We start from the raw sequence: 27,922 nt of genomic DNA, 5'->3' as shown, positions 1-27,922 counted from the left end.
GTTTGGATGGAACTGATTCCTCCATCAATTGTCTTTTTTTTTGAAGCTATGGTACTTATGCATTTGTACTCAAGAGAAAGTTTGAAAATGTGCATCCCCCCCTGTTTTAACTTAGTCTAAATCAATACAACAAATCGATTAAAACAGAGGTCTCTGACCCATATCAAATCTCGAGGAAGTTCCTTGTCCATCGTCAAGAAAACTTTCTTATGGCAGCTCTCACACGGACTCAAATCTGAAAATTCAAAATTCTTGGATGCAACTTTTATTGGAGAGTCCAGACTTGATTCCCGTTTAGAATGACTTATTGTCCTGTAATTAAACCTGTTTTTAAACTCTTTCTGATACTCATCGAGATTTCCTGTTTGAAGCTTTTATGAATGTTCATGAAAAATATAATAAGTGCTATTTATATATTCACTGTAAATTGATTTTGACAGGTCTAATAACACCTTGATTCGCCTTTGTATTAATGATTCAAATTATTTTTTGATGAATATGAGTGTCGTTTTCCGTAGGCATCACCCTATTCTTCCAACACTAACCAAACGGAATCAATCGAAGTACCTTCATGAATTTAGAAAATATATCGGTCAAGGCACGTGAACGCAGAGGGGAATATAATACTGGAATAAAAATAATGATGACAGCTCAAAAAAGAAAATTATTTCGCAAACTCTGATCCGAAAGATGTAATCAAGAATGTTCTTGCTGCTGCTGTTGTTATTGTTAAACCATTCCTCCCTTTTTTTGTATCTAGGCTCCTGCAAATGGTATTATAGAGAGAACTCAATTCAAAAAACCGGCTCCAATTTCTTATAACTCCATTCTATATATATTGTCAGCCAATCCCATCTTATCCGAACCGAACTGAAATGAGAGGAAAAATAAAATACATCTGTAATTTTAGAGCGCTCTCTATCTTTCCGCTTTGATTGTATGTGGTTTTTCTATTTTCAGTGCAAAAATTTTTATTATTATTTTTAAACTTCAATTCGCTTCTCTTCTTTTTTCACCGAGACATTTCTTTTCTGGTGAACTCGCTTTTGGGTCTTTCTTCCAGTCATGCTTTGTGAGTTGTGCGTGTGGGGGTCTTGGGGGGTTCCCTCTTCGGTTTTTGTGGAGGCTTTTTTTTCCTATGCAACTCCGCATAAAATTACGCCCCGAACCTGTTGTGGGGAACAGGGATAGAGGATAAAGAATGTTGTGGAGTGGAAAAAAATGATGCTGGCATGTGATGAAGAGCTCTCTCTCTCTCTCTTTGTTTCTTTTGCCCTGCTCCCTCCTATGCTTTTTTTTTTTTTTGCATGATTTGGGATGAGATGGAAGCACTGTTGCTGCTGCTGATTCTACTGTATTTCGTGTGATTCAGGGTTGCTACGAGCGGCAACTGCTCTCTGGACGTGACCACTGAACCTGTATTGGAACAACACCATCTATGGTAGACTATCTGCTATAGCTGGTGTTGACTTGGAGCCCTGTATTCTGAGCAGTGGCGTCGTAAATGTTTCGAGCCTGTGGGTGCTCGTCTTGAGCTTTATGTAGGAAATTTTGATTTCTAATCAATTCTGGGGGTTTTTCGGACCCGTGTCACAAATTACTGTGGGGTGCTGAGTACCCCCGGCTTCGACGCCATCGATCCTGAGGCTGAGGTGTTTGATGATCCCCCCGTAATGAATTTATAGTTTGTATGAATAAGATGATATGTTTCGGGATTCTTGACCATGGTCCCCACAGGGAAGGGAAGAGGTAGGGCAAGCAGGGCTCAAGCCCGGGGGGGTCCTCCTGACATTTTTTTATTTTCACACTATAAATTAAATGTCAATATAGGGGATACCGTCGGAAATCCAAGTCAAGGGGTCCCTGCTCCAATATGCGAGCTGTCATGCCTTGGCTGGAGCCATGTTAGCTTCTCCCATTGAGGGGCAATACAGGCGTGGCAATTTCTCATTGTTTGTTGCAATAAAAATGTATGCACTACCTACATTAAAGAAACACTTTACTTCCGAATATGGAAGTTAGGTGGCAGCACCATCAAGAACATGAACAAGCACAATTCTGACAATATAAATACGTTAGGGTAACATGACACAGACAAAACACGTAGAACACACGCATTCTGGCATGTAGTCAAGTTCGTTAGAAATTTCGTGGAGGAATGTATACCGTACATGTACGGTGAAGTAGTGTAGTAGTAGTAGTAGTAGTAGTAGTAGTAAGCGTACTGCAAATTTTGAGAGTCCACATTCTAGGTAACACCCGGGTGCTTTCATTGTCCAATCAACACTTCTCATGTGACATTAGCAGCTTACAGAGTCCTCTTCAGCTTAAAACTGAACGTCTTTTCCACTTTAGTGTCACTTCCTTCCTGTGCCACATCATCTTTTAATTCGTATTGGATTGCACTTTGATTTTTTTGGCGCAAGCTAGGTCAAGCTGCGCCAAAACAAATGTACATATAAAATTGATACAAGACTTGTTCTTGTCATGCAAAAAAGTAAAATTATTTATGAAACGTAAACGTGGCTTGTAAAAACTATAATTTATTGTAAAAACCAATGGTTCTTTTAATTCGTTTGTTCGATTCTTTGGAGATTTTTATGTCTTATTTTTGAATCAGCAGCTGGTTCCAACTCCGTGTGACGATGAAAAAAGACGTCCCAAATACAGTATTACTGTTCGTTTTATCTGGAAATTATAAGTCGTAAAAAAGATAGTTTTTAGTAAACTTTTATCCGCGCTATAAGTAAGGCTTCTGGAACTTACGTAAAATTTTCGGGACACCCGTATTTCCGACAAATGTTCAAAATTTCTTTGGAAAAGCCTCATAACCATCCAATAGTTCCCCAAGAGCTTTCACGTTGGAAACTCCTGCTCTAGACACTCATTAAAGATGACTGCTTTGAAATTACTAGGTCTTCCAATTACTTCAGTTAACGTTGCCCATTCTTGCTTTTAATATTCTTGCTGAAAAATCAAAAAATAAAAAGTTTCATATTCATCAGACATTTTACGAACATCCGCATAACATCAGTATGAAATTGGGAACCCGCCTCTCTCTAATTCCGTCATCAGCGGAGCCTGGAAGTTCAGGCAAAATGCCATAAATGCTTTTTTTTTTGTATTCTTCCAGTTGTAAATTCCTATTTCGATATCGTTGTATGCTCATTTAAAAATTTTGTAGTCATATTCTGTAGGACATAGATGCTTTTTTTAGCTATGAGAACTTTTTGAATTTTTTGAACGCTTTTGAGACAGAATATGTATATTTTTTTAATTATCAGCCCTCAGTATTAAAGAGCTAGGGTGATTGCCCTCCAGATAGAAAGAAGGGATTGAATTTTGAACGTGTTCCCGCAACAAGTCGATTGCACCTATTATGATTTTCTTCATCGTAGGTGATGGGGGGGGGGGGTGATTTGAAACTTCTGAAACATGCTATTTAAGTAATGGGAAATCATGTGTAAAACCCATGTACCATTCGGTTAAGAAATCGATAGAGCGATGAAAAATTTGTTGATTTTCCTGCCTGAGAAAAAATGGTTTTACTGGCGCCCTCTGCTGTTGACTTGAAACAGAAATTTCTGAATTGATAAATGTTATAAAAATATACTTATCTTTTGAAGAATTGGAGAAACTTATTATTACCTTGATAAAATTCATTTTAGTTCAATCTAATTGTAGGGAAATTTGATGCTATCAAATAGCGGTTAATATAATTTTGTTTTTTGTTATTTTGGTCGTTGGGGCAAATTCTGTTTCATTTCGGGTCGGTTTAAATTTCGATTTTATATCGCCTGAATAAATTAGTTTTATTTTTTAGCGTCATCTACCTTCGTTTTTGAACATTACTTTATAGTTTTACACATATAAATTTTGGTCCTATTTTTTCAGATTCTATCTTTTTTTTTCATTCCTGAAATCAATTCTTCAATTATTTCCAAAATAATTGATTATTTGGAAAAGTTGCGCCCACTTATGAAATAATCGGTATAGTGAAATATCAGTTAATACGATGTTTCTTCTGCTTTCACGAGCCTCAATCATTAAAACAATGTAAAAAACTTGATCATTGTAATGTATATTTTTAGAGTTTATTCTATTTTGAACGTAGGAAATGGCTAGACAAATTGCCCGACATGCCCAGGACATGTAAAAATTTTGACCGGGCATATTTTTTTTTATATGCCTATATCTTTAACGCTGGTATTTTCGGAATGGCGAGAAGCACCGATTTCTACTTGGAAGATTTTCTAAGACTTCTCACTGCTTTTCTTACGGCGCTGTTGTATACACTGTGCGATATTGCCATACGTATATCGTTTATAACGTTCCCACTGTTCGTTCTCCCGCTTAGTGCGACTTGTTTTCGTGGTCCCAACTTCCACTAACACTCATCGACGTTTCCCGTTTAAAATTTTTCTCGCTTACAACGTTCTTTTAGTGGTTTTTGAAAAACGTTATGAGCCTGATCGACTGCATTATTTGCCTCGAGTATCGGCTCTATTACTTGTGTCTTATTGAAAGGGTAGAGTAGTAGATTGTGAGTGCGGTCTATTTCTTACCACTTTTCGGTTAAATCGTAGCTTTTAATTACTTTTCCTTTTTTTCCATTATTAGTCATAAATATATTAGCATTTCAGCACCTTTTTGCCTGCCTATTTTGATCATTTTCAGTGCCTGAACTTCCGGGCTCTAGCCATCAGGTAGCATAGTTTTAGGGCTTGAAGCATACAACATTGGAACTTGACCATGGCCTTTGCCGAGAAGATGTTTCGGTGTTATTTTTTTCTTCTCCCTCTTGTTTTGAAAGATGCGCTATGTTATCGCCATCGCTATACGTATATAATAAATGTGTCTCTCTGTGGCTTTAGCGAATCTTGTTGATGGCAAGAATCACAACTATCTTCGGTCTCGTTTTTTTTTTTTGCTGGGTTTGCCACTCCTCTGCGAAGATTCTCGTCTTTCCTCTTTTTCGACTCACGAAATTCTACACCTGCTCTTGTGGCTTGTCTGGAGCACAGGGGAAAGAAAAATGTTATGTACATGCAAAAATTATAGTTCCTTGGGGCAATGCGAGAAAAAAAGAGAGAAATAAAGAAGAAGCATTTATGGGATGATTGGTTATGGGTGTGGTTTTTTTTACGTCTACATTTCCATATTTGTCATTCGCAATTATTGTCATCATTATTGGTTGATTGCTTCTTTAGGCGGGAATTGGCTGTAAAAGAAATGATAACTCCGGTTGCGTTGTCTTTGCTTCAGGGCATAGTTTTGATGATCCTAATGACACGTTAAAAGGTGAACACTGACAGGATTTTGTTTTTAATCGGTTCTTTTCTGTCTCTCCATTTTTTACTATCATTTTATTTATACCTTTTCTAATCATCCACGTTGTTTACGAAAATAATAATATCAGCCTGTCTCGGTAGAGATTTATATGTACTATAAGTCGACATCGATTCATGCTTGTTTCGTGGATGCCAGTAGTGTTTTCCCGTGATTTTTTTTTTGTTTGAGGTTTTAATTTCAGGTATTAGATAAGTCTAATTATGGTGTCTGATTACATGATGCCACTTAATATGCAAATTTATTTATAGTGGTGCCCGTCATTCCACTTCTACTGGAAACAGATATGATCCCTCTTAGGGATATTCGTAGACGCTTGTTGAGTTGTTTTTAAATTGGTGTTTTTTTCTAAATATTTTTATTTAGAAAAAATTTTTGTTCATTTTTTCTTGATTTTCCCGAACTTCGAATTGCTGTATTTGTGCTACGGCAACCATATTTTGATATTCCTCCACTCCACCCCCACCCCCAATATTTTTTTTATTTTATTACAGTTTATTTTACTGTATATGTATATAGTGAAGAAATAATGTTGAGTGTGTGCATACAACGACAGCTCAATCACCGAAAAAACTGTTTTTATGAGGGACTTCCGTTGTCTGCAGATTTAACTTGTTTGCTCTGTCAGGTAAAACTTTGTTCAGTCGAACTCCGATTCAAGGAATTCTTCAATTTAACGAATTTTTTTGAATTTCTGACGAAGATAAAGCTCAAACCCCTAATTGACGAAGAAAAATCCTCGATATAACGAATTACTTTTGAACTATCCATTTTTTTTCTCTTATTTCTTATTATCTAAAACCACAATTTGAAGATTCAACTTCTCTGGATTCCTCTTCTTCCACTCTTCTTCTCTGGAGACAAACAAGAAAAAAAAATGGGAGAGCAGGACCCTGTTTCTTTTTTTGAGTAAAGGATTGTCCAGTTGGTGCACACCAATACCATAAAACATTGTGAAGAATTACTTACATTAAAGAAGATACTTCAAGTTTTTGCTCTGCGTCCACAAGCAAAAAATAGCGGATCATCTGAAGAGAAAGCGTTTTTTGGTTAGCTAAAAAAATGACAATTTCGTCATATTATGACAAAAATGTTCGACATACTAACAAACTTCTATCAAACAATGTTTTCATGCATCTTGATTTAAGTTTATGTTTTGTTTTTTTTTTCTTCAATTTTTGTCAGAAATAAGTTGTAATAGCAACCCCAAAGTGAGTAGCTTTTAAAATTAGTTGTTTCGAGTGTGTGTATGCTCCTGATCAATATTACCCGGATTTAAGAATTTCCTCGATTTAGCGAATAAAAACGTCGGTTTCTTACAATTAGTTAAATCGAAGTTCGACTGTAATTCTTTACCTCATGATTATGACTATCTTTTATAGTGTTTAATTTTCATATTAGCGAATGAACAAGATTCCCAATCGTGAAATCGATTTTTGGCTCACAGCACTTGATCCTCTGAAACGTTTTTGCGCAGAATTTCCTGTTCTAAAAACGATTTGACTGGCCGGCGAACAATTCAAATTTTCAATTATTATCTCACTGCTCGATTACATGATTTTCCATCTGGACTCTTTTTCGCTGATCGGAAGGGTTTTTTAACACGATTTTTACAGCCGTTAGGAAACGAGACGTAAATTCCTGTGAGTAAAAGATGACCATGGTCTGGTAGTCACTGGAAGAAACAAACGTGGAAGAGTGGACTGTTTTTGGGAATTTTTTTTTCAACAAAAAAAAAGTATAACATAACATCTTCTACACACCTGAGAAAATTCCTTGTACGCTATTGAGCGACTAGAGATATAGTCATGGTCCCTCACAACGGTGAGGCTGACGGAGCTGCAGCCCGAGGAAATTTCTTTTAAACACTCTATATAGGGGCCCCAAGAAGGTCCCAGTGCATTCTGCTGCAAGATGTGGCGGTGGGGGGGGGGTGAAACTGTACTCGCGTACAGTTTGGCCTTCATGCGAGAAAAGATTGGAGAAGGTGAATAAATGTCCAGCAAGAGTTCCGGTAACGTTTCTAGAACGGGGAGGGGGGAGAAGAAAAAAACACCTTCATACGCTAACCAGGACACACCCCGCGGTACAGACTTGTCAACCCTAGCAGCTTCTGCAAGATCCATCATGGTTGAAGCATGGGGTACCTGTATCTTTCCCTTTCTTCCTCCAAGTACTACCCCCTTTAATAGTCCCAGTGTATAGGGGGGAAGGGGCCTGGCCTTCTCTCCCATCTATTATTACAGTTTTGTTGTTGTAGGTTCAAAAACCGAATGAAAGAGCGGAGTTGAAGCATGATTTGAAATATGGTGTTCTTGTTTTTTTTTGTAAGAGGGATGTGGACGAGCGCGACACGGCGGACAAAGCACAAAAGATTCCTACTCTTTTGTACACAGTATACTCGAATTTTCTTTCAGTTGTACAGCACGTGCTCCGCCTTCCACGCGGTTATTGTATTGTTCGGGGAGGAAACAACCCACATTTTTCTTTTCTATCCCGAACAGTGGTAGGAGGAGAACGCCGGGATTTCAGTATAGATAATGATGGTTAAGAATAGAGTACCCGGTATGTGTTTGTGTGAGTGTGCATATGTGCTGCAGTACTTCAAAAGAATGTGAGAAATTTTCCGATGATTTGGTAAGTGTATGGTACGTACAACAACAGGTAGAAGAGGAAAAATAAAAAATCACGGTAAATGTTTGGTTTCTTTTGTGGCGTGTGACGCATTGTACCTAAAAAATAATGATGTTTGAAACTTTTTTTGACGAGAAATTGAATTTTCTGGATGTTATGCCGGCATTGATATTTAGAAAGGAAAGTGATTGCATACTGGGGAAGTGCGCTAACCAATACACCAGAGACACGCGTTCCAATTCCTTACAACACGCATTAGTAGCGTGAAGCTCTAAGTGCAGACATAACAGCCTCCCTTAACTACAGCAATTTTCGCCCCGGTTGAAATTTTTGTATGAAGAGATGATATTTTTTCGGCCCGGAACTTACTGAGAAATTGAATTTTCCGGATGTCATGCCGAAACTGATATTTCAAAAGAAAAGTGATTTGTCTCGTCCAGGAATCGAACCCGGGTCCCCTTGCATACCGGGCAAGTGCGGGGCAAGGGGACCCGGGTTCGATTCCTGGACGAGAAAAATCACTTTTCTTTCCAAATATCAGTTTCGGCATGGCATCCGGAAAATTCAATTTCTCAGTATATTTCTGGCCGAAAAAAAATACATCGCTTCATACTTTTTTGACGTACATGTGTAGTCTGCGCATGTGTCAAATGATGTTTATTTATGAATGCGTGAATTTATTGATATTGTGATTTTGGATGGTAGTCTCTCGTAGTTCACACACGCGCACGCACGATCGTATATGAAAAATACAGAAAAAAAAATTGAACGTTCGACAATTTTTTTTGGACTTCCAAAGCATGTTTTACAAAAAATGTCTTGGAACGGTGATTCAGGCGTACGATCACAATCCAAAATCACATAGGAACATAGGTGTGCAAACGCCATCTGCATCCGCTGTAGGGAGTTGTTGCGTCACACACTTTCAAAGCAATCCCGAACTCAGCAAGCATTTTGGCAACACAAATACTTTAAGTGCCTACACACACACACACTCAGAACACACATCCCGACATGTAGCGATTCGTTAGAAATTCCACACGAACTGCATGCTACTTACTACTACTTAACTTCATGCACCTCGTACACATTCCTCAGCGGACTTCCTGAGGAATCGGTAAATGCCGGAATATGTGTTCTGAGTGTATGTGTGGGCCCGTAACGTATTTATGTTGTTAAAATGCTTGCTGAGTTCGGGATTGTTTTTAAAAGTGTGTGACGCAACAACTGCCTGTAGCGGATCCGCATGGTCCTAAGCGATTTTGGATTTTTATCGTATGCCTGCATTTTCCTTTCATTTTCGCGATGTTTTTCTGAATTGCCCTGTATATCTACAGGCGTACGCAGAATTCAGAATTTTCTCAGAGGGGGGGGGGGTTTCAATTTCTTTTTCTTCTCGAGGTGGGTTTACGTTTTTTCCTGCAAAATAACACTATAATCTCGGCTTGGGTGGGGGGGGGGGGGGTAGAACCCCAAACACCCCCTCTTTGCGTACGCCAATGTGCATAGGTAACAGGGCGAACTATTGATCCTAGAGGTATACTTCGAATTGGAAAAAAAGTATCTAAATAACGTGTAGTACTGAGATATGCCATTCATGTTGCTAGGGGTTGTATAGTTATTAAAACAAAAAAAAATAACTTTTTACACGACACCCTGTGCTGCTCAAGAACCCAATTACAAAGTTATTGCCCTGTCTCTCTTGATGCCAGCTAAAAAAAATCCACGTTTCTAAGTGCTGAGATATTTGAATTCGAAAAACTGAGGGAAGCTGGAAAAAAATGCATTTAATACAGGTAAACCGTTTTACCCGTACTACACGTTATTTAGATACTTTTTCTAATTGCAAGTACATCTCTACGATCAGCTATTCGCCAGTAAAATACCATACGCCATGTCACCTATGCACCCTGTATGGATATACAGTGCATCCCGCTTATAACGTTTTCCAAAAAACCGTCATGAACAAACGTTGTAAGCGGGAAAACGCTTTATACGGGAGATCTTAATAAGAATTACTTAGAGTTGACACTACGAAAATAAGTCGTACTAAACGCGAAAACGTTATAACCGGGAACTAAACGGAATCGACTATATCCATCCAAAATCACAATGTCAATAAATCCACGCTCTTATAACCAGGACCACAATGTGGGCAGGTTGAGAGTCATTGGGCTGATCCATGGCGCTGGTATCTCGATAGTAATGAAAACATGGCAGTACGGTTTTCTAGATTAAGTATATTCAAATAGATAAATGGTACTTCCAAGCAGTCAGGGAGCCCCTCAGAATATCACTTCGCCCGGTGGGGGGGGGGGGGGGATACTGTTAAGACGGCCCTGGTGTTAATTCATGCATACTTAGTGGATTAACAACGCGTGAAAGGCTGGATAATTGATAAATAATATCGATCAGCAAGAAAATCTTCAATTTCTCAGTCGTCAGTGGATTTACACGTTGGTATTCTTGATACCATTAGGTGCGTGCCTTTCTCTCGCGGTCACCCCGATGTTCGTGGCGTTCTTGCATCTGCCGGGAAGTACGCATGTATTAAAGACCAATTCCTAAAAGGGAAGGGAGGAATGAGGAAAAGTAAAAGAGAAAAAAAAAAAGGTTAATTTTCATGAACAGCGTTTGCGATGTCACGACCTCAGTTTGAGCTGATGTCTTAGTTTCTCGTTTATTCTTACTTTTTTTCTTATTCTTCGAAAGGAGGTGAGGGAACGTGGAGCTGTCTTTGCCCCCCCCCTTCCACAATTTATATTATAAAAGTAAGGTTTGGGGGGGGGGGGAAGCCTATACGAGAAACTGTCGTGCCACAGACATCCGAGGCGTGGTGGTTGTCTACTCATGCACGTAGGCGTTTCCGAAGGTTATCAGCGTTATTATTATTATACATTTTTTCAATTTTTTTTTTAAATATGTGACTGAACTATTAATCTTGCTCAGGTTCAGTATCTCCGTCTTCACGATTATACATGTGTGTCTACCTCATCCTCTTCTCTCTCTTTCTCTCTCTCTCTCTCACTGCCGTGCGCCTCATCTTCGTGATAACATAGCCGTTGCCTTGGGCGTCTGGCTAACAACTGGTCGTGCAGGGCTCACGTGCTTCTTGGAGCCTTTGCTATAGAGCCCTTTTCCGAATAGAGGAGGTTGGTTGGTCGGTTAGGACCAGAGCGTATGATGTTTTTCCGTACAGAAGCAAACTCACCGCATTAAATGTGTTAATAATGATTAAGGCGGCCTTCCGTTCCGAGGAGTGATGCCCTTTTTTTTTACCGACCGGGGTGTATGCGTCATGCTGGCGTAATATCTTGTGAAATCTTGCGGGGAATCGGTACGCATATTCAAACTATGCCGAGAGGGCTGATGTTTGTTGTAGATTATTTTTCAATGAAATTCAATTTTTTTTTGTGAAATGAAGAGCTACGGGGGACTGTTGTCCAGCCCACGAGTTTCTGGAAATTAACCGATAGTGCGGTTTTAAGTAGAGCTAGAATTTTTTTATGAAATGTTTGGCACAACAGTAACACTGGTTTTTTTTTCGAAAGTAAAAATTGTATGGTAAATGCATGATATTTTTACCCTTTAAGGAGCATAACAGAAATCACTAAACAAAGAAATCACTAAAGCATAGCAGAAATCACTGAACAAAATGCCATACATTTTTTAATAAAGTAGCCTTTATTTCGATTTTCAGCAGGTGCAAAGTAAAGGGTATGGGAAAAAGTGTTTACAAAATAATCTGGGCTTGTCAATTCTAGAATAAGAAGCCTTTAAGGGGTGAAGTATCCCTTCAATACAACCGATTCGGAAAACTGACTGAATGAAGAGATATCGGTGTTTCAGGGAAGGTAAATTCATCTCTTCCCTCACGGGGACTCGAACCTTGGTCTCTCGCTTGCCGGACACTATACCTATCTTATATCTTCTTTTATGTGCTGGGGACTGCGAGAATAACATCTTTCATGAATGTGCGAATGTTTTGAGATTTATTATTTGGTGTTAAAAGTTCAATCGGATTCAGGCCATGCGTTTCAGGCTTGTAAATCAATTTTGTATCACTATTTTATTTCACCGATTACCTTTCAGTACTGTCAGTACTGGATCAATATTACATGCAATATTGAGTAATAAAAATGATTTATTTTTGTATATACACGTTTGCAGCCTGATTTTTTTCCCCAACTCGGGTCTACTAAAGGGCTTCCTCTTTAAAGGCTCAGTACTCCGAGAAATAGAAGGTTGCCCTATCAATAGACTTCTGAAGGAAACATACCAGTGCTGGGCTTGACGAATGGGAACAAACATTTAGGCAAATCTCTTAGGAGCCAAGTATGGTTTTTCCTCAGGAAAAATAATCTTATAAATAATGTTTTCTTTTTTTCACTTTTCAGTGTTAATTGACATTTTTCATATTGGAAAACACATAATTACGAAATTGTAAAATTTTGTAAAATCTTTAGTCTCTGATTTAGCCATAAACTCGTCACGTAAAGAAAATTTTAGGTACCAGTACCGCGGTTACCATGTTGACCTGGTGCCTGAGATTTGTCTGGCTTGCATTATCAGCAGGGCTGGACAAATCACAGGCGCTAGGTCGCCATGGCGACTGAAAAATTGGGATTTCAGCCTTAAAATTTCTGTTGATAGGGCCTACTAAATTGGAGTCAAGACAACACAAAATGTTTTGAATTCATATCAACGTATCAACATTGAAGGGGAGGATGTGGCGCTACCTGTTTTTTCTTTGAAAAAAATTTTTGGTTCCTAAAACATTTTTCTGGTGCCTAGATTTTTTTTTTGTGATTTGACAAGCCCTGGTTATCAGTTTAATTGAATTTGATTTTTGGGTTGATGAGAGAGAGAGCTTGTGGATTTCATGCCAGTGAGAAATGTAAAATCTATTCAAATGCTCATTTTTACACTTGTAACTCCTTTCAGGTACAAATGAGGTGACAATAGAAGCTTCTTTGGAAAAAACAGGGACGTCGGTCTCATGGCTGGACGAAACGCCATGACGTCGTTCTGGCCTGTAGTGATGATACTCGTCGCCATTGTATCCGCCGGTAAGTGAAACTTCACGGGATTCCTTTTAATTTTTTTTTTAGTTTTATCTGAAGTTATACGGCCGCTGTGGTGGTCGAGTGGTTATAGTGACTGACTCGCGATGCGAGGATCCGGGTTCGAACCCCACAGTGGTGGTCGGCTGAAGTTGGTTTTCTGTGGTTCCCAACTTCAAGGCGCAAATGCGAGCCGATCTCCCCGTTAAAACGTCTCGCCACAGAGAGCAACAGTCCTACAACAATAAATCATTCAATCATAACACTTCACTCATAGTTAGAAAAACTGGTGGCAGATGGCAGCACTACACATAACGAGCGTTACAGAGAAACAAAAAGAAACTTCACGTCAGGTTTCACTACACGTACACGCACATTCCCGCATGTACCGATTCGTTGGGGGTTCCGCGGGGGGGGGGGGGGTTGTGGGCGGGGTGCATGTGTGGTGTAGCAGTAGTAGGTAGGGCCTCCAAAAAATGGCTCGGGGATTCATGATGTTCTTAAGTCAGCCACCTCGTTGGACAGTTTGCCTGTTGTGGCGTTGTATTTGTATTTTGATTCGATGTTCACGGATTGCGTGGGATATACCGTAGAGAGATGTAAGTTTGAGATTGTCAACAATAAATTACTTCATACAAAGCCATTTAGGAGTGAAAAAAGAGAAACCTAAATAAAAACCTTATAGATGCACGTTTGACAGAAATCTTGCGATGATAAATCTCGAGCCGTGAGAATTACGGTTTTGTGAATGTACATGCATTTTTATGAAGATGCCAAGTTTGGTGAGCGGAATGAGAGAGAGAGAGACATGGAAAACCTTTTTTGTTGTTCGCTTCAAATTCTCGGATCTAGCTAAAGATAAGTGCAGGAGCCAGCCTCTCATCCATCATATGGATTGTACCATAAGAAAAAAATCCCATCGTGGCCGGCAATCCTACGTCTTCTTGTTCGTCAACCTCCTTTTCATTTTTTATTTTCTTTTATGCGTCATTTCTTCTTGTTCTGATAACATTCCATCTGCCCCGTAATTATACTTTTTTTTTTTCATACATATACGTATATATTTTTTCTTCATTCCAAGTATCGGGCCGGAAATTCAGGTGGGGAGGAGATTGAAATAAGAAAGGAAAAAAAAAACACCAACATATTTTTCGGCTTTGTTGTTATTATATATTGTGTAAGTGTGACGTAATTCGTCTGTGGGTTCGTTTGACGATATTACATTGTGGTATGATGAAAAACTGCCAAAGGAGAACCTATCTATAACGTAAAGTGGAACCTCATTTATACGACGTTCAAGAACTTGGCCAAAACGTCGTATAAATTATTCCGAAGTTGCGTGTTATCGCACAACTGAAACTTATTTGAAAAAAATTACCCCCCCCCCCCCCCCCCATTTCCCAGTAGACATACAAAGTATTTCAAATTGAATGTGATTGATTGCATCCCCAATTCAGTTATAAAAAATCATTTTAGCCACACTTAAGGGAAAAAACCAGAAAAATTTGAACTTCAAAATCGCGCATTTGAAATCGTTGAGAGCAATAAAATTAACCGAATTGGAGGGTTGAGAAATGAAGTGGTGTCAAGTCCCGATTTGGTTGATGTGTACTTAGTCACATAAAATACATAAAAAATAACTAAGAATTTTGATACTCACTTAGAAATGAAGTGGCGCAAGTTGAAGCTGATGAAATGATGGCAACAGTATAATTTTCCTGACACGATAATTGCCAGAAATTTCCAATGCAAATTTCTTTTGTCTTGAAAAAAAATTTCAGAGTGACTTACACCACTGCATTTCTCAACCCCCCCCCCCCCACACCCTAATATTACCTTTGCTTGGAAAATTTTCCCATCTTGCACTCTCATCTCTTTGGCAGCAGATGATCAGCAGCCAACAGATTGGTCTTTGATTTTATTCATGTGCTTTATAATCGTTTTCAAAGGTGACACAGGGATATTCAAGGACATGTGCGCTAGATGAATTTCCCATTTATTGAATTAACATTTTTGTCAAATTCTTCCAAAATATCCAGTCTATCTTTTGAAGGAAAAAGTCAAGAAAAGACATTACGAGCGGTGGATTTGACAGCCAGCAAGCAAAGCAAAACAATGAAAGAAAATTCCACTGGAAAAATTGAAACGTTTTGTCATACAAAAATCAATGTGAACAAAAATGACTAAGCTTGTCTAAAGCTGTCAGCAATCACCCTGAAATTTATGGCATCTGCGGTGACAATATGCTAGAAAAAACTGTTTCAGCTAAAAGCCAATTTTGCCTCAGGTTTGAAGAGGGCCCCAGGAACCAATCACGACCGAAGCCAAACGTCGTATAAATGTGGAAAGTCGTTTAACTGAGCGACGTATAAACGAGGATCCACTGTGTATGAAAAAAAATTGGGCGCCAAATTCTTCAGGTGTGTATGAAGTATGAGTTTCTTTCACTCGCATACATCGTCCCGTCCGATCCCACGGATCGTGACTAGAAGTTATCAGCTTTCGAGGAGGAGGGGGGGAGGGGTATGTAATAAGTGACAACAGCAACAAGCTGGGATTCCTTGAGGCCCCCTCTACTCTCCATTGCCCGTCATCTCGACAGAACTCTTTTCTTGATTTTTTTTGCCCCCTGTCAGTGTCACCTTTAATTAAATCGGCTCGTATTAAGGTGGATATATGTATGGTGAACGGCACGTCGAATGTGGAGATTGGTATTTTGTGTGTGTGTGTGTGTCTCTCACGCTCCTCCTGCTTCAATATCTCATTACCGCTCACGAAGATGATGTGGGCGCGAAACGTAATTGAACCGGGCGAATGCGATTGGCATATTATCGGGTTTTTTATTTTTTATTTAGTGGTCGGATGAGTTTCTTTCTTGGCCTCTACCTTGTAAGAATTATTATGTGTCTGTCTGGGTTCTTTCTGCCGTGCCTGCCTCAATAATACTGGAACTTGATGACGGTATTGCTAATTTGATGGTTAAGGCTCGCATAAGTGCGTATGATCCGTTCTTTTTCAGCTAAGATTTATCGCCTTTTCGCTATTTTTTTTTTTTACTTCTAAGATGTGTCTGATGTTTCGCTAAGCATCCCCCCCCCCCTCTTTTTAATTCTTTTTATTTTCTACGCGGTCTTCTGCTGTACCTGTCATTACAGGAGGAAGAGCACTCTTATGGCCGCTTTGACACGTGTTTCAATCTTTTATTTGACCATGTTGCTCTCTAATAAGCAACATGAGGTTCTTATACTTTTCAAGTAAATCCTAAACATTCGATTTTTACCCGTGAGTTGTCCATGGAGTTTCTATATTTACCAGCAGAACAGCTCAAAGTTACGCGTGTGTTCTATTTCTTGGCAAGCCAAGCAGAAACGATTTTTAACCCTAGTATTTTGGAAGCAAATTTCGTTTGTGGGGATTGCTATGCATTCTACAATGGTAAAAAAGTAAATCGGCAAACAATAAATGACATTTCAAAACTTTTCAGATGTATGTGAATCCTATATAAATACTGTGTGTTTTCTGAAGTGCAACATCCTATATTTTTTAATGGTGACAATAAATTTTCTTTTGTCGTGTAGCAGTCAGTATACAGGGTACATCGTTTTCTTATTATTTTTCCTCATTTCCTCAAAATCTTTCTCTGGATATTTCAATGCTTGCCAATTTAATGGGTTATCTCAAACCACCGAAATTCTACTCCTTGAAGCGATTGCAATAAATTGCAAAAAAAAAGTGATTAATTTGGGAGTCGACCGACACCCCGGCGTAGGCAGGAAGAAGCACAGGGGCCCCCCGTGCTTCTCCAAAGATCAAAAATTAAATATAATATATTTTAAATATCTTGTCGTTAATCGCTATTCCAAGAACCGAGCTCATGGTGCCCTAATGTTCTCCATCATTGACACTCCATTAAAGGGGTATTTTCATTTGTTTGAAAACAAACAGATGTGAAAAAAACAGCATCAACTTGGCCATATGTATTATCATTGAATTTATTACCCCCTTTCCCCCCCCCCATGAAATATTAGCTGTTTTCCTTTAAAACGGCTAATATTCGATGGATTAAATAAAATTGGACCTTGAGCGCGGTAGCCCAGATCGATAAGATACTCGCCTGAAGTACCAAAGGATGTTTAAAGGTGTCACGAGTTCGATACCCGGTTCGTCATTGTCAGAAACTTTCCTGACGCAGGGGTACATCAGAAACGACGACATGACCGCAGAAAACGATTGCCACCGCAGGGAGTCCCACACATGGTGGGTTAGCGCACCAATCTCTCGGTGAGTATAAAAAAAAGGCTGCTGTTCGGAATCGGCGATAAATTGTAGGTTCCGGTCTAATTAGCCTTCGTGTGCAGAAAATAACCGTGTTGCGACCATAATCGAAAAGAGGTGACCCTTAGGAGCATTCTTTTTTTTTTACTTCATTTTCCTTTCTTTTCTACTCATTCCCCTAGTTAGATTGTACGTTCATTTGGTGTAACACTATTACTTCTTGCAAATTTCGTCTTATACAGTTATATTTGAGCTGCAATAGCGTTATGAAATTACTGGAATCTTGCTTTAATTTCTATGTGAAATGGTTAAAATATGAAACTAAAATACCTTTATATGTTATTTTAATAAATTTCTGTTAATTTTAAAGGCTTTCGGAAAGTTAATTGAAAATTCTCTAGAAAAAATTCGTCGTGCTCCCTCCCAAAGATCGATCTTGCGTACGCCCTTCCCATTCATTATGCTCCACTCACAATTCGAGACATAGATGGCAGAGCTGAAAAATCAGACATAACGCCAGATTCGCACTCGGACTGTTAACTACACACACTTAGTCCCAGACTGCCCCGAATATGCTGCTGGAAGAGGTCTCGGCAACGGGATAAGTCTAGTGGCAGAGTCCTGACGTTCACTCATTCGTACGCCCTTGCCATGACCTTGCGAGAATGATAAGACAAATCACAAAATCTCTAGGTGCCAGAAACAATTTTAGGAGCCAAAAATTTTTTTTCGATTAAAAAAAAAGTGCAAATATAATATTTCCTTCAATTTCAAGGTTATAGTGACTCTTTCATGTTTGTGGATTCGCTGATATTACAGGATTCCCAGAGACCCGGAAAGTCAGGGGAAATGACAAATGGTCAGGAAAATCATGGGAATACGCAAATAATTGGTAACTGGAACGTGGAAAACATTTTGAAAGTTGTAATTTCGAATTATATTTCTTTCTTCAGAAATTTTAGGTCAGAGATATTCTCGAGTTTCGTTCAGGGAAATCATAATCCAGATATAACTTCGAAGAGGCGCATTTGAGCCATGAATTAAGCATGTATAACGTTAAGACAAGCTGAGCAACTCACATCTTCATCTCTCGTCATAACTCCATATGAGAAATTTTAAAGTACATAACATATCTCTGGAGTAAAACTTGTGGAATGTACGGCTATGGCTTGATATTGGGAAACCGCGCCGATTTATGGTCGAGATCAGTACATCACGAACCACACGATGATAACGATTTCTTTCTTTATTGCAGGCACTATTTTATGTACATAGCAATAACATGGGTCTAGTGAGGCGAATATATTGCCCATCACCATCAATGATATCAAGCCGCCCGTCTTCGCGTGTTTACCAGTTCTTAGAAGTAGGAAAAAAAAAATAGTTTTTTTTCTTTCTCTCTCTTATTATATATATACGTCTAGTGAGGAAATAAATAGACGGGGGCGGGATGAAATGCTCTCTTCTTTATGTTCATGGCAAGAGAAACAGCCATTACAAAAATGGTGCATGCGTTTTAATAACAGCGGAACATACATATAAAAGCGGATATGAAGGAGGAAGGATGGAGGAAAATGGGATATAATGGCCTTTTCGTCTCTCTTGTGCTGAAAACCCTCCATCAACTTGTGAATTTGCTTCTTTTTTTTTTCATCCTTCCTTTGTCATTATCTGTTTTCTCTTCTATTTGGGAATCGCAGATATGAGTTGCTGAGAGAGTGAGTTGTGAGGAGTTGCGTATACATATTATCTCAACTTATTCTTGTCGGGAACAAGGGTTCAAGAAATCTTCCAGGATTTCAGATATCGTTGTTGGCTCTAGTTCAGAATCGAATTGAAATAAAGATTGGTATTTCTCTTCGAGATAGACAATACAGTCATAGGCGCCGGAACCTACGGGCTGAGGTCATTTGAGGCCCTCCAATGAATTTTTTGAGGGAGCTGAGCCCCCCCCCCCAATAATTTCGGAAAAAAACAATGCAATGCACCTTCCCTCTCTGCCTATGCGCCCGAGTCCCATACACACGAGACGACCAGCAACTTTCAGCCCCTCCCCTCAATGTTTTCTTCATGTCGGCGCCTCTGAGTACAGTACTGAAAAATGGAAACATTCATGTTGTTGTATTACTACTACTTAACCAACCGTACATGTACCTAGTAAACATTTCTCCGGGTTAATTTCTAACGAAGTAATACATGCAGGAGTGTGTTCTGAGTGTATGTGTTGACGTAACGTATTTATGTTGTCAAAGTTATGCGTATTTCGTGTTCAAGTGGTGCTACCATTTGTCTTAAATATTTGAAGTGACAGAGATACCGGAATTTTCGTGCAATGTAATTATAGTGTTGAAGGTCTGCCTTCTGCCTTCTGCGAAGAGGAATTGTACTGCACTCGTGCTGCGGTTAGGCTGTTTTAGCGTTCATTTTCAATGCTTTGCTTTTCCCAGCGAAATTTCAGTGGGCTGACTGCTCAGTGGTTATGCCATTTTCCATGCATTACTAACTACTACTACTACTACTACACCGTACAAATACACCTCGTAAACATTTCTCTGGGGGAATTTGCAATGAATTGTGCTGCGTGTCGAAAAGTGTTGTGTGTATGTGCGTATGTCATGTGTGGCTTGAATACGTTCATGATGTTAGGGTTTTTAAAATGGGGGATGTTCAACAGCATATAGCCACGATTAGATGATATATGAGCGATTAGATCATTAGGGGCCATTCAAGTATTACGTAAGCAGATTTTCAGCCATTTTTGATCCCCCCCCCCCCGGTGCTGACGTAATACTTGAATGACCCCTTATAAATAAATTACATAAACTAACCGGCGCTGTGCAGAACGTCTGTGCTAAATCAAGTGTCCAATTAAATGCGCATACGTGTATCGCCCAATCGTCAATATAAGATTGGAATCTTGAATTTTAATATGAACTGTCCTTCACTGTCAGAGAAGGAGCGCTCTCTCCTCGACATTTTTCTAACTATGCGTGCAGGCACTGCTTAATTCATGGGGAATCTTCAACTTGTTCCTGCGAAGTTGTCATCCTCGGTCGCATTACTAACTGGAATTTTTTTCAATGCAATACCATGATCTATGCTCAAGCAGGCACCGGGTTATGAAAAAAACTCTTGAAAATGAAGTATTGCAATGGAAGAGGCTGCCTGATAAATACAATTGAGTGTTCAAACCGTCTATGTCAAAAATTCTCGGACCGAAGCTGTAAAAAAGAATTACAGTGAAACTTTTCGAAGTTGATGTCATACTTAGTAGCATAATGTGCCTCATTTTGCCCACCCCTAGTCCATGTGCCAATTAAAGTCAGTTACCGACGTGTTTTCGATTCTGAACGAATTCTTTCAATTCTTAGGAAATGCAACAGGTACAGATACGCTTATCAACATAGCCGGAACCGAAATTTCTCGAGCATTACTCAGCGACCATGATGCATAATCTACATCCGTGCATTACGTAACACGCCATTAATGAATTTCACTGTTTTTTGAGACTCTTATCCTTCGCGTGATACCCACAAATATACCGCAAGAGAGTCATCATAAGATTATTCCATCTCAAAGGAGGAGCACCTACCTTATTCTTCCATCACGTTGCTAACCCTGAGAAATTCCAAAGCAAGGTGAAAAACAACGAGAAAAAAAAAAGTCGGTAAAAAATACCACAGAAAAAAGGTCCAACTCTCTCACGCTCTTCCCAACCACCATTTATAGATATTGCCGGATTTTCAGTATCTTTCAGTGGGTCTCTCTCTTTTATTTTTTTTATAAGCTGCCGCCGCAATAAATTCTGGTGGATACCTCTATTTTTTTTTTTAAAAAAAGGCAGTCCAGGGCCTACATTCCTCCTCATCACCTTTCTTTCCCCGAAAGCCATCATTCCATTTCACCAATGGTCTTTATCTCCTTTTTTAGAGAAGCAGCGGGAACTTTCGACCCCTGCCCAAAAAGAGTGTTCAACGTCTATTTTATAGGAGCATGTTGCTATGCTTCTGCTGCTCTTGTACTATTGGAGAAAAAAAGCAGCTCAAAAATAATACGAACGTGTATAGCTAGTTTTCATCGGACTCCATGGATCATTTTTACAGGTTCTTTTTTCCTATTTTCAGCTTTAATCTCTTTCTGTCTCGTCCGAAATCAGGCGAAAACACACGCAGGGTGCGGGGGAATGGCCCTTAGCCATTATTACTATTATTTTTTTTTTTTATTTCTTTTTGTGGCCCCATCATTTCGTCATTTACTGTTTCTAGTAATGGTTCCTTTCACTGTATTTTTTTCCCTACTATTTCTCAGTGTTTAAGGACATGGCGTTGATCCACTTGTATCAGCTTTGGACAGGATGGGAGAATAGGATGCGTGCTGTGCTTCTGCTAATGGCCTAGTGGGATGGGATAAGCAGCTGTGTGATTAGGTAGGCCTATTAGCGCACCACAGTTTTGATCATTAGGGACTGTGTGGAGAGGTACCCTTCAGTTTTTCCCCCTTATTCCTCTTGGTGAAATTTTATTGGCAGTGTATGGTGCAGTTTTTATTTTTCTTCCATACCCTGTTCTTATAAGTTTGGTCATTTTCCTGAAAAACAAGTAGGCGGTGTGCTTGAAGATTTTTTTTTTTTACTTCTACTTCTCACTACTTATCAAATAGTGTTTTTTTATCAATGCCGTTAATGGCACTCTTAAGATTTTCTGATGATATGTATTTACACTACTGAAGTATGTGAAAATGTATCCGTAAATGAATGGTTTTTGCGCTTTGAGGGAATCATCTCCATTCGATGAAATTCGGAGGAAAATTTTGTGTGTTATCAATTGAATGTAGGCGCCTTAAATACAGAGGAATGAGCAGCGAGAGAGAGAGATTCAAGAGCTTATAATATCATTGCGTAAAAGAATCCCTAGAAGAAAATACTGAAGAAGTACAGGGTGGGCAAAGGCCGTGACTAATTTGAAGAATTACTGTAAAATCTACTAGTTGGGGTATGAGATTGTGAGATGGTTTCCATGGTCAAGAATGTATTTTTTAATTTTTAAGATAATAAGAATAAGAAAGCTTTAGAATAAAAAGAATAAAAAAGCAGCAAAGCTTTCACACGAGAAACTTCAATGAGATATATTACAGTTAAGAATCATTTGTTTTTTTAACTTTGGAGTTAAAAATCGATGTGTATACGATCGATACCGTCTTCTGGGCTTCAATGTTGACTCAATACAAACGGTACAGCTCCATCTATATATAAAAGCTTACATAAAATTTTGAACTACTTTTTTTTTCATTAATCAAAATGATGTTCTTGATCGTGATAAGCATTTTAATACTACTTAATCGTATATGCATCTCGTAAAAATTACTGTGAGGAATTTCTAGCGATTTCGTGTATGCCGAAATGTTTTGCGTATTTACTGCTACAGCCCGAAGTTGGCCACTTCGCGAAGCGGCCAGCCCAGTTGATTCAGCCAATGTCCGAAATTCGGGCTGTCGCCGGCTCAGTATGTCGATACGTATACATGCCTATGTATGTATCTCTAAGATATCGATAATCAGATTCCCATGATCGTTAGGGTTGCCATAGCTAACCATGATTATGATTAGCTATGGCTAATTATAAATGGGCATAATTATCACAAAAAATACGCCAACGTGGTGATGACCCCGGATCATAGGGATCAATATAGAAATGTATAGGGATCGATATATAGGGGCCGGCTAAAGCCCGAATTTCGGACATTGACCGGACCAACTGGACTGTCCACTTCTGGCTTTGGCAGTAACATCTATGTATGTAGCCCCAACGTATTTATGTTGTCAGAATTATACATGTTCCGTGGAGACAAAGTTCTCACCCATGCGCACGCACACACGCGCGCACACACACACACACACACACAAATTTCCTTCAACGTCCCGTTAGCGTATAAGCTGCACCAGTAAAATTACTTTTAAAGTTGGAAAATTTATAGAATTGTTAAAAGGATAAAATTCTATACTAAATATTTTTATATTCTATGTGCATTAGCATAATATTTCATGTTTTCTCCTTTCCTTTCTTTCAGAATTGGAGTTTGTATCAGAACCTACATCAAGACTAGCAAAACCTTCAGATGTCAGAGCTGTTTTCCGTTGTGAAGTGTCACCTTCATCAGCTGAAGTCAGATGGCTTCTGGAAGGTCAACCAGTTGCACCAAATCGTTGGATAAAACTGTCAAAGCACAAACTCACAGCCCACATAAACAAGATGGAGACGAAATCCTCCTCTCATTCAATGGAGAATCCCTCTTTCCAGTGTGAGGCGAGGCACAGGGGCAAAGTTTTGGTCAGTGGCCCAGCTGAGCTCATAATTGCTGGTATGCTATGCAAGATCATTAACTTGTTGACACATTTATATATTTATACAGAGTGCATATATAATAGGGCCTATGGCATTTTACTGGGGAACTGTTGATTCTAGAGGCATACTTCCAATTTGAAAAAGTATCCAAATAACGTGTAGTACTCAGATATGGCATTAACGTTTTAAAGCGGTTGTATGTTTATTAAAATAAAAAATATCAACTTTTTATGTGGACACCCTGTGCTCGGACACCCAATTAGTAAGTTGTTGCCGGTGTCTTGAGTACATAGTCATGGTTGGCTCCTAAGAGATTTGGTTGACATCAAAATTTTTTTCTAATTTGTGAAGCCCTGTAATCACGAATAGAGATGGAATGAATATTTTGCTCCTATTCGGTATTCTGTCGGGCCGAATAATGCTTAGGTATCCGGCCGAATATCTGTGTAAATCTAAGCACAACAAACTAATTTTAAAAATATATATCAATTGGAACTTTTAGCACAAAATAAAAATTTATAGATACAATTTTATTGTGTGGTGTATATCCCTTTCTGTGCAAGAGGTTATGTCAAGGTGAATTTCTAGGATAAGTAAAACATGAAACTGAAAATAGAATCCTACTGCAATTGCACAAGTTCACTAACTGAAGGATGTACCTACCTAGACAGAAACATATTGAGCTAATGAAAGGAAAAGGGGCAAAGAGCATCTAAAGAGGAAAAATAAAAAAATAAGTTTTAAATTCAATGATGCATTACTAGTTCACAGTACACTTCTTCGGTTGACACTTCTTGATTAGAAAATGTCAAATTAAAAATATCAAATGTCAATGTGAAATTGTGTATTCTGTATTGAAATGCAATATATCATCATTAAATTTGATTGTCAGTATCATAGCAATAAAAATCTTTCAATTTCCAGTTTTTTAATATTTATTTAAACAAATTGCATAATTAAAATTCATTATCAATCATTTAAAATTTCCAATAATTTTATTTTCAATTAAAAACACTAATTTTATTTATAATTATGATGAATTTTAAGAAGATGGATATTCTGCCGCCAAATACTCAGTATTCAGCCAAATCACTATTCATCCCATCCCTAATCGTGAATGTTATTTAATTTATTTTATATTGCAGCATGTTAAATTTGCCAAGCTTAAATCCTGGTTTATTCCTATTATATGAATCATTCCAAGTATATTTAGCATAGGCTTATCGTATGGGCTGATGTCCATTCAACAGATGGCAATCATTGTTTTGAAAATCAGATGACATAATTACAGAGTCAAGTACACTATATCCCAAGGCAGCAACCTGGGATGGCCAGCAAATTTGGAGAATGGATGCTCAGAAAAAATTAGACTACAGCAGCAGAAGGGCCCACGATTTGCATAGTTCATGGGGCTTTGCAAGATTTGCATAGTTCATGGGGGCCAAAAACATAAATTCATCTCTGGTACCATTTTTGATATAATGTGTTTCATAATCTTTGGACTTTAAACATTTATTTACATTTAGGAATAAAGAGACAAAGACTTCTCAATCATGTTTTTTTTTTATTGTAAGGAATTTGACCTTCTCCTCTTTGGCCCCTCTATTCTCTGTACTTGTCAATCATCCACATCCTGGATTTGACATTAAGGCACTGATCATTTCCTTTCCTAATCTTATTTGAAGTGTTTCTTTTTGCCCAGTAGCAGGACATTTTAGAAAACCTCAAACTACTCACCAACTTCTTTCATGAATTTAACCACAGACAACCTTGGTTTGAGCACCGACTTTTCTTTCACTTTGAGAGGTGTCATTGGTTGAGTTTATGTTGACTTTTTTTTCATCTTTATCGTGCATCTATCTTTAAGACCTTAAAATGACTCTTTTGAATTAATTTTTTTCTTCACAACGCTATAGTTATTCCCAAAAAACGTTTTCTTTATACTGGTTTTAATTTAGATCATTTTCAGCCAATTGGTTTTTATTTTAAGATCAGCTGCTCAAGCTCTGATTTCATTGGTAGAATGACATTAGCAACCAAAACCTAACTTAAATTTTTGCCTTAGATGCTTCTGATTTTATCAAAGATTTCTTTTGACATACTATTATGTGTTGATACTTCTGGACTTCCATATTATAAATAGATGAATAACGGAATTTTTTCCCCTAATGGCTGCAACAAACAGAAGTTTCTTCTGATATGGAAGACTTGCTCCTTTTTGAACAGTTATGAAAATAATAGCTCTCTCCTCTATTCAGAAAACTATGCACATGTGACACAACTTGCTGTACTTATTCAACTGAGCATATTTCTTGTGCATATGGTTATTTTTATGGTTTATAATATTTTATCATGTATATATATTGTTTTCGTAATTGTATTTTTAATTAGGCTGCTTAATTTTTTAAATATATGACATCCATATTTGTTATGAGCATCTTTTTCTCAGCCACCTCGGTGGGCATTTCGCCTGTTGTGGCCTTGTATTTATATTTGTATTTTACTCAGTTTGAGAAAAATTTTCCCATTGATATACTACTTTACCATACATGTTTCTAAGGAATCGGTTCATACAGGAACATGTTGTGTGTATGTACATGTGTGGTCCTGACGTATTTATGTTGTCAGAGTTGTGTTTGTTTCGTGTTCGTGCTGGTGCTGCCATGTGTCTTCCATGCTTTTGAGCAAAGATGGTTAATGTGCTTGAATTTTCATGTTATTTAGGTATCATGTTGAAGGTCTGTCTGCTCTCTATGGAGAGACTTGGGAAAAAAAAATGAGCAAGCCATTAATGTGGCGAGGTGCGAGAAAAAATAGTGCTCACACCATAACAAGCAATGACCAGAAAAATGTAGAATATATTCATTATAAAAGAAACATTTCTGCTTGTTTGCAAACTCAAATTCTAGAACCCATAGGCATGTGCTGTGTGTGCATATACAGTGGATAAGAAAAATTTTGAGTGTGATTAAATATTTCTGTAGAGCTGTACATTGGCTGAAATAAGAGACTTTAAAATTAATAAAGGGTGAAAATATTGATGAGAAATTTTAGATAAAACTAGCAAAAATTAGCTCAGAAATTACTTCCTTCATTTTTCTTTGGTCACTGAAATGATATAAAAGTGGATGAAATGAAAACCGATTAATGGTTATAATTTGGGTTATTTTTGTATGAGTGTGGTGATATTTTCGAGTCGAGGTAAAGCAAAGGTATGGAAGGCAACCCTACTGGGGAATGGACTTGCCATAGGTAGGTTGCTCAGAAGCACACAGTATGTACTGGTGGCTAGCCAACAGTGTTGTCTGGCAGACAATATGTTGTTTTCCCCATCTGTGGAATATTTGTAGTAAAATGTTAGTAAGTAATAATGTTGTTAGTAAAGAAGAGCAATTTAGTGATATATTTTTTTAGTGGCAGAAAGAGTTGGAGCTTGCAAAATGCATAGGAAAATGAAGGAAGTGTATAAGGAACATGCTGTTATTGACTCATGTGCAGGAGTGGTGCAAGAGTCTTTGTGAAAGACTGGAATTTGTGAACGATGATACATGACTTGGTCAAGGTCACCTCGTTAGCACTAATGCTGTGGTGAAAGAAGTCGACCAGATAATCAGCTCAAACAGGCGACGCACCACAAAGGACATAAGCAAGAAGACGGGAGTGAGTTTTGGTTCCATTCGTGTCATTATTACAGAGAACCTCCACTACAGGAAAGTGAGTGCACAGTGAAAAAGTTTGCGACAGTCCTGCATATGAGTCAGTGACCGTGTATGTTCTATGTACACTGCCATCATTCATGATGCAGTTCGGGAACCCAACTTCTTCTGCCACTAAAAAAACAATAACACCATGTTGCTCATCTTTACTCGCAAAAATTCTGCAGGCGCACATAAAAAACCAACTACCTCGTAGATGATACTGTTTGCCTACCACTAACATATACATATATACATCCTTCCGAGCAACTACCTTGCCTAAAGGAACACAGGAAATGTCTGTCCTCTCTGTATAAACTAAAATAAAGGGCACGCGCCCGGAAAGTGTGAGTTTGGTGGTTCGATTCCGCACAGAGGAATGTGATTTTTCTTTTTAATTATCTTCATTTGGTATCCAGTCATCTGTACTTCATACAATTAGCGGAGAGGTTCATTGTTTCGTTCTAGTGCAAGTTCATTCCGCAGTTTTAAAAAGGATTTCCTTCCTTACCTTTACTCTACACAAAAATGTAGCCTCGTGTAAAAATAAACTAAATCATAATCAC

The 27,922-nt window shown here is 38.4% G+C and overlaps 1 protein-coding gene across 1 annotated transcript in view; it reads left to right on the top strand.

Annotated features, from left to right (window-relative positions):
- Positions 1–27,922, top strand: part of LOC149075635 (interference hedgehog-like) — an 87,800-nt gene that overhangs the window by 23,541 nt on the left and 36,337 nt on the right. The window contains exons 2-3 of the mRNA XM_089243121.1: positions 12,928–13,052; positions 23,387–23,677. Of these exons, the coding sequence (XP_089099247.1) occupies positions 12,983–13,052; positions 23,387–23,677 (361 nt within the window). The 5' untranslated portion in view covers positions 12,928–12,982. The remainder of the gene's footprint in view (positions 1–12,927; positions 13,053–23,386; positions 23,678–27,922) is intronic.

This window comes from Pholcus phalangioides, unplaced genomic scaffold (assembly GCF_987345545.1).
Source record: "Pholcus phalangioides strain wild (caught in Gottingen) unplaced genomic scaffold, Ppha-v1.0 ptg000015l_1, whole genome shotgun sequence".
Taxonomy (NCBI): Eukaryota; Metazoa; Arthropoda; class Arachnida; order Araneae; family Pholcidae; genus Pholcus; species Pholcus phalangioides.
The sequence above is the reverse complement of the archived record's forward strand: the minus strand, read 5'-3'. Positions and strand labels throughout refer to the sequence as shown.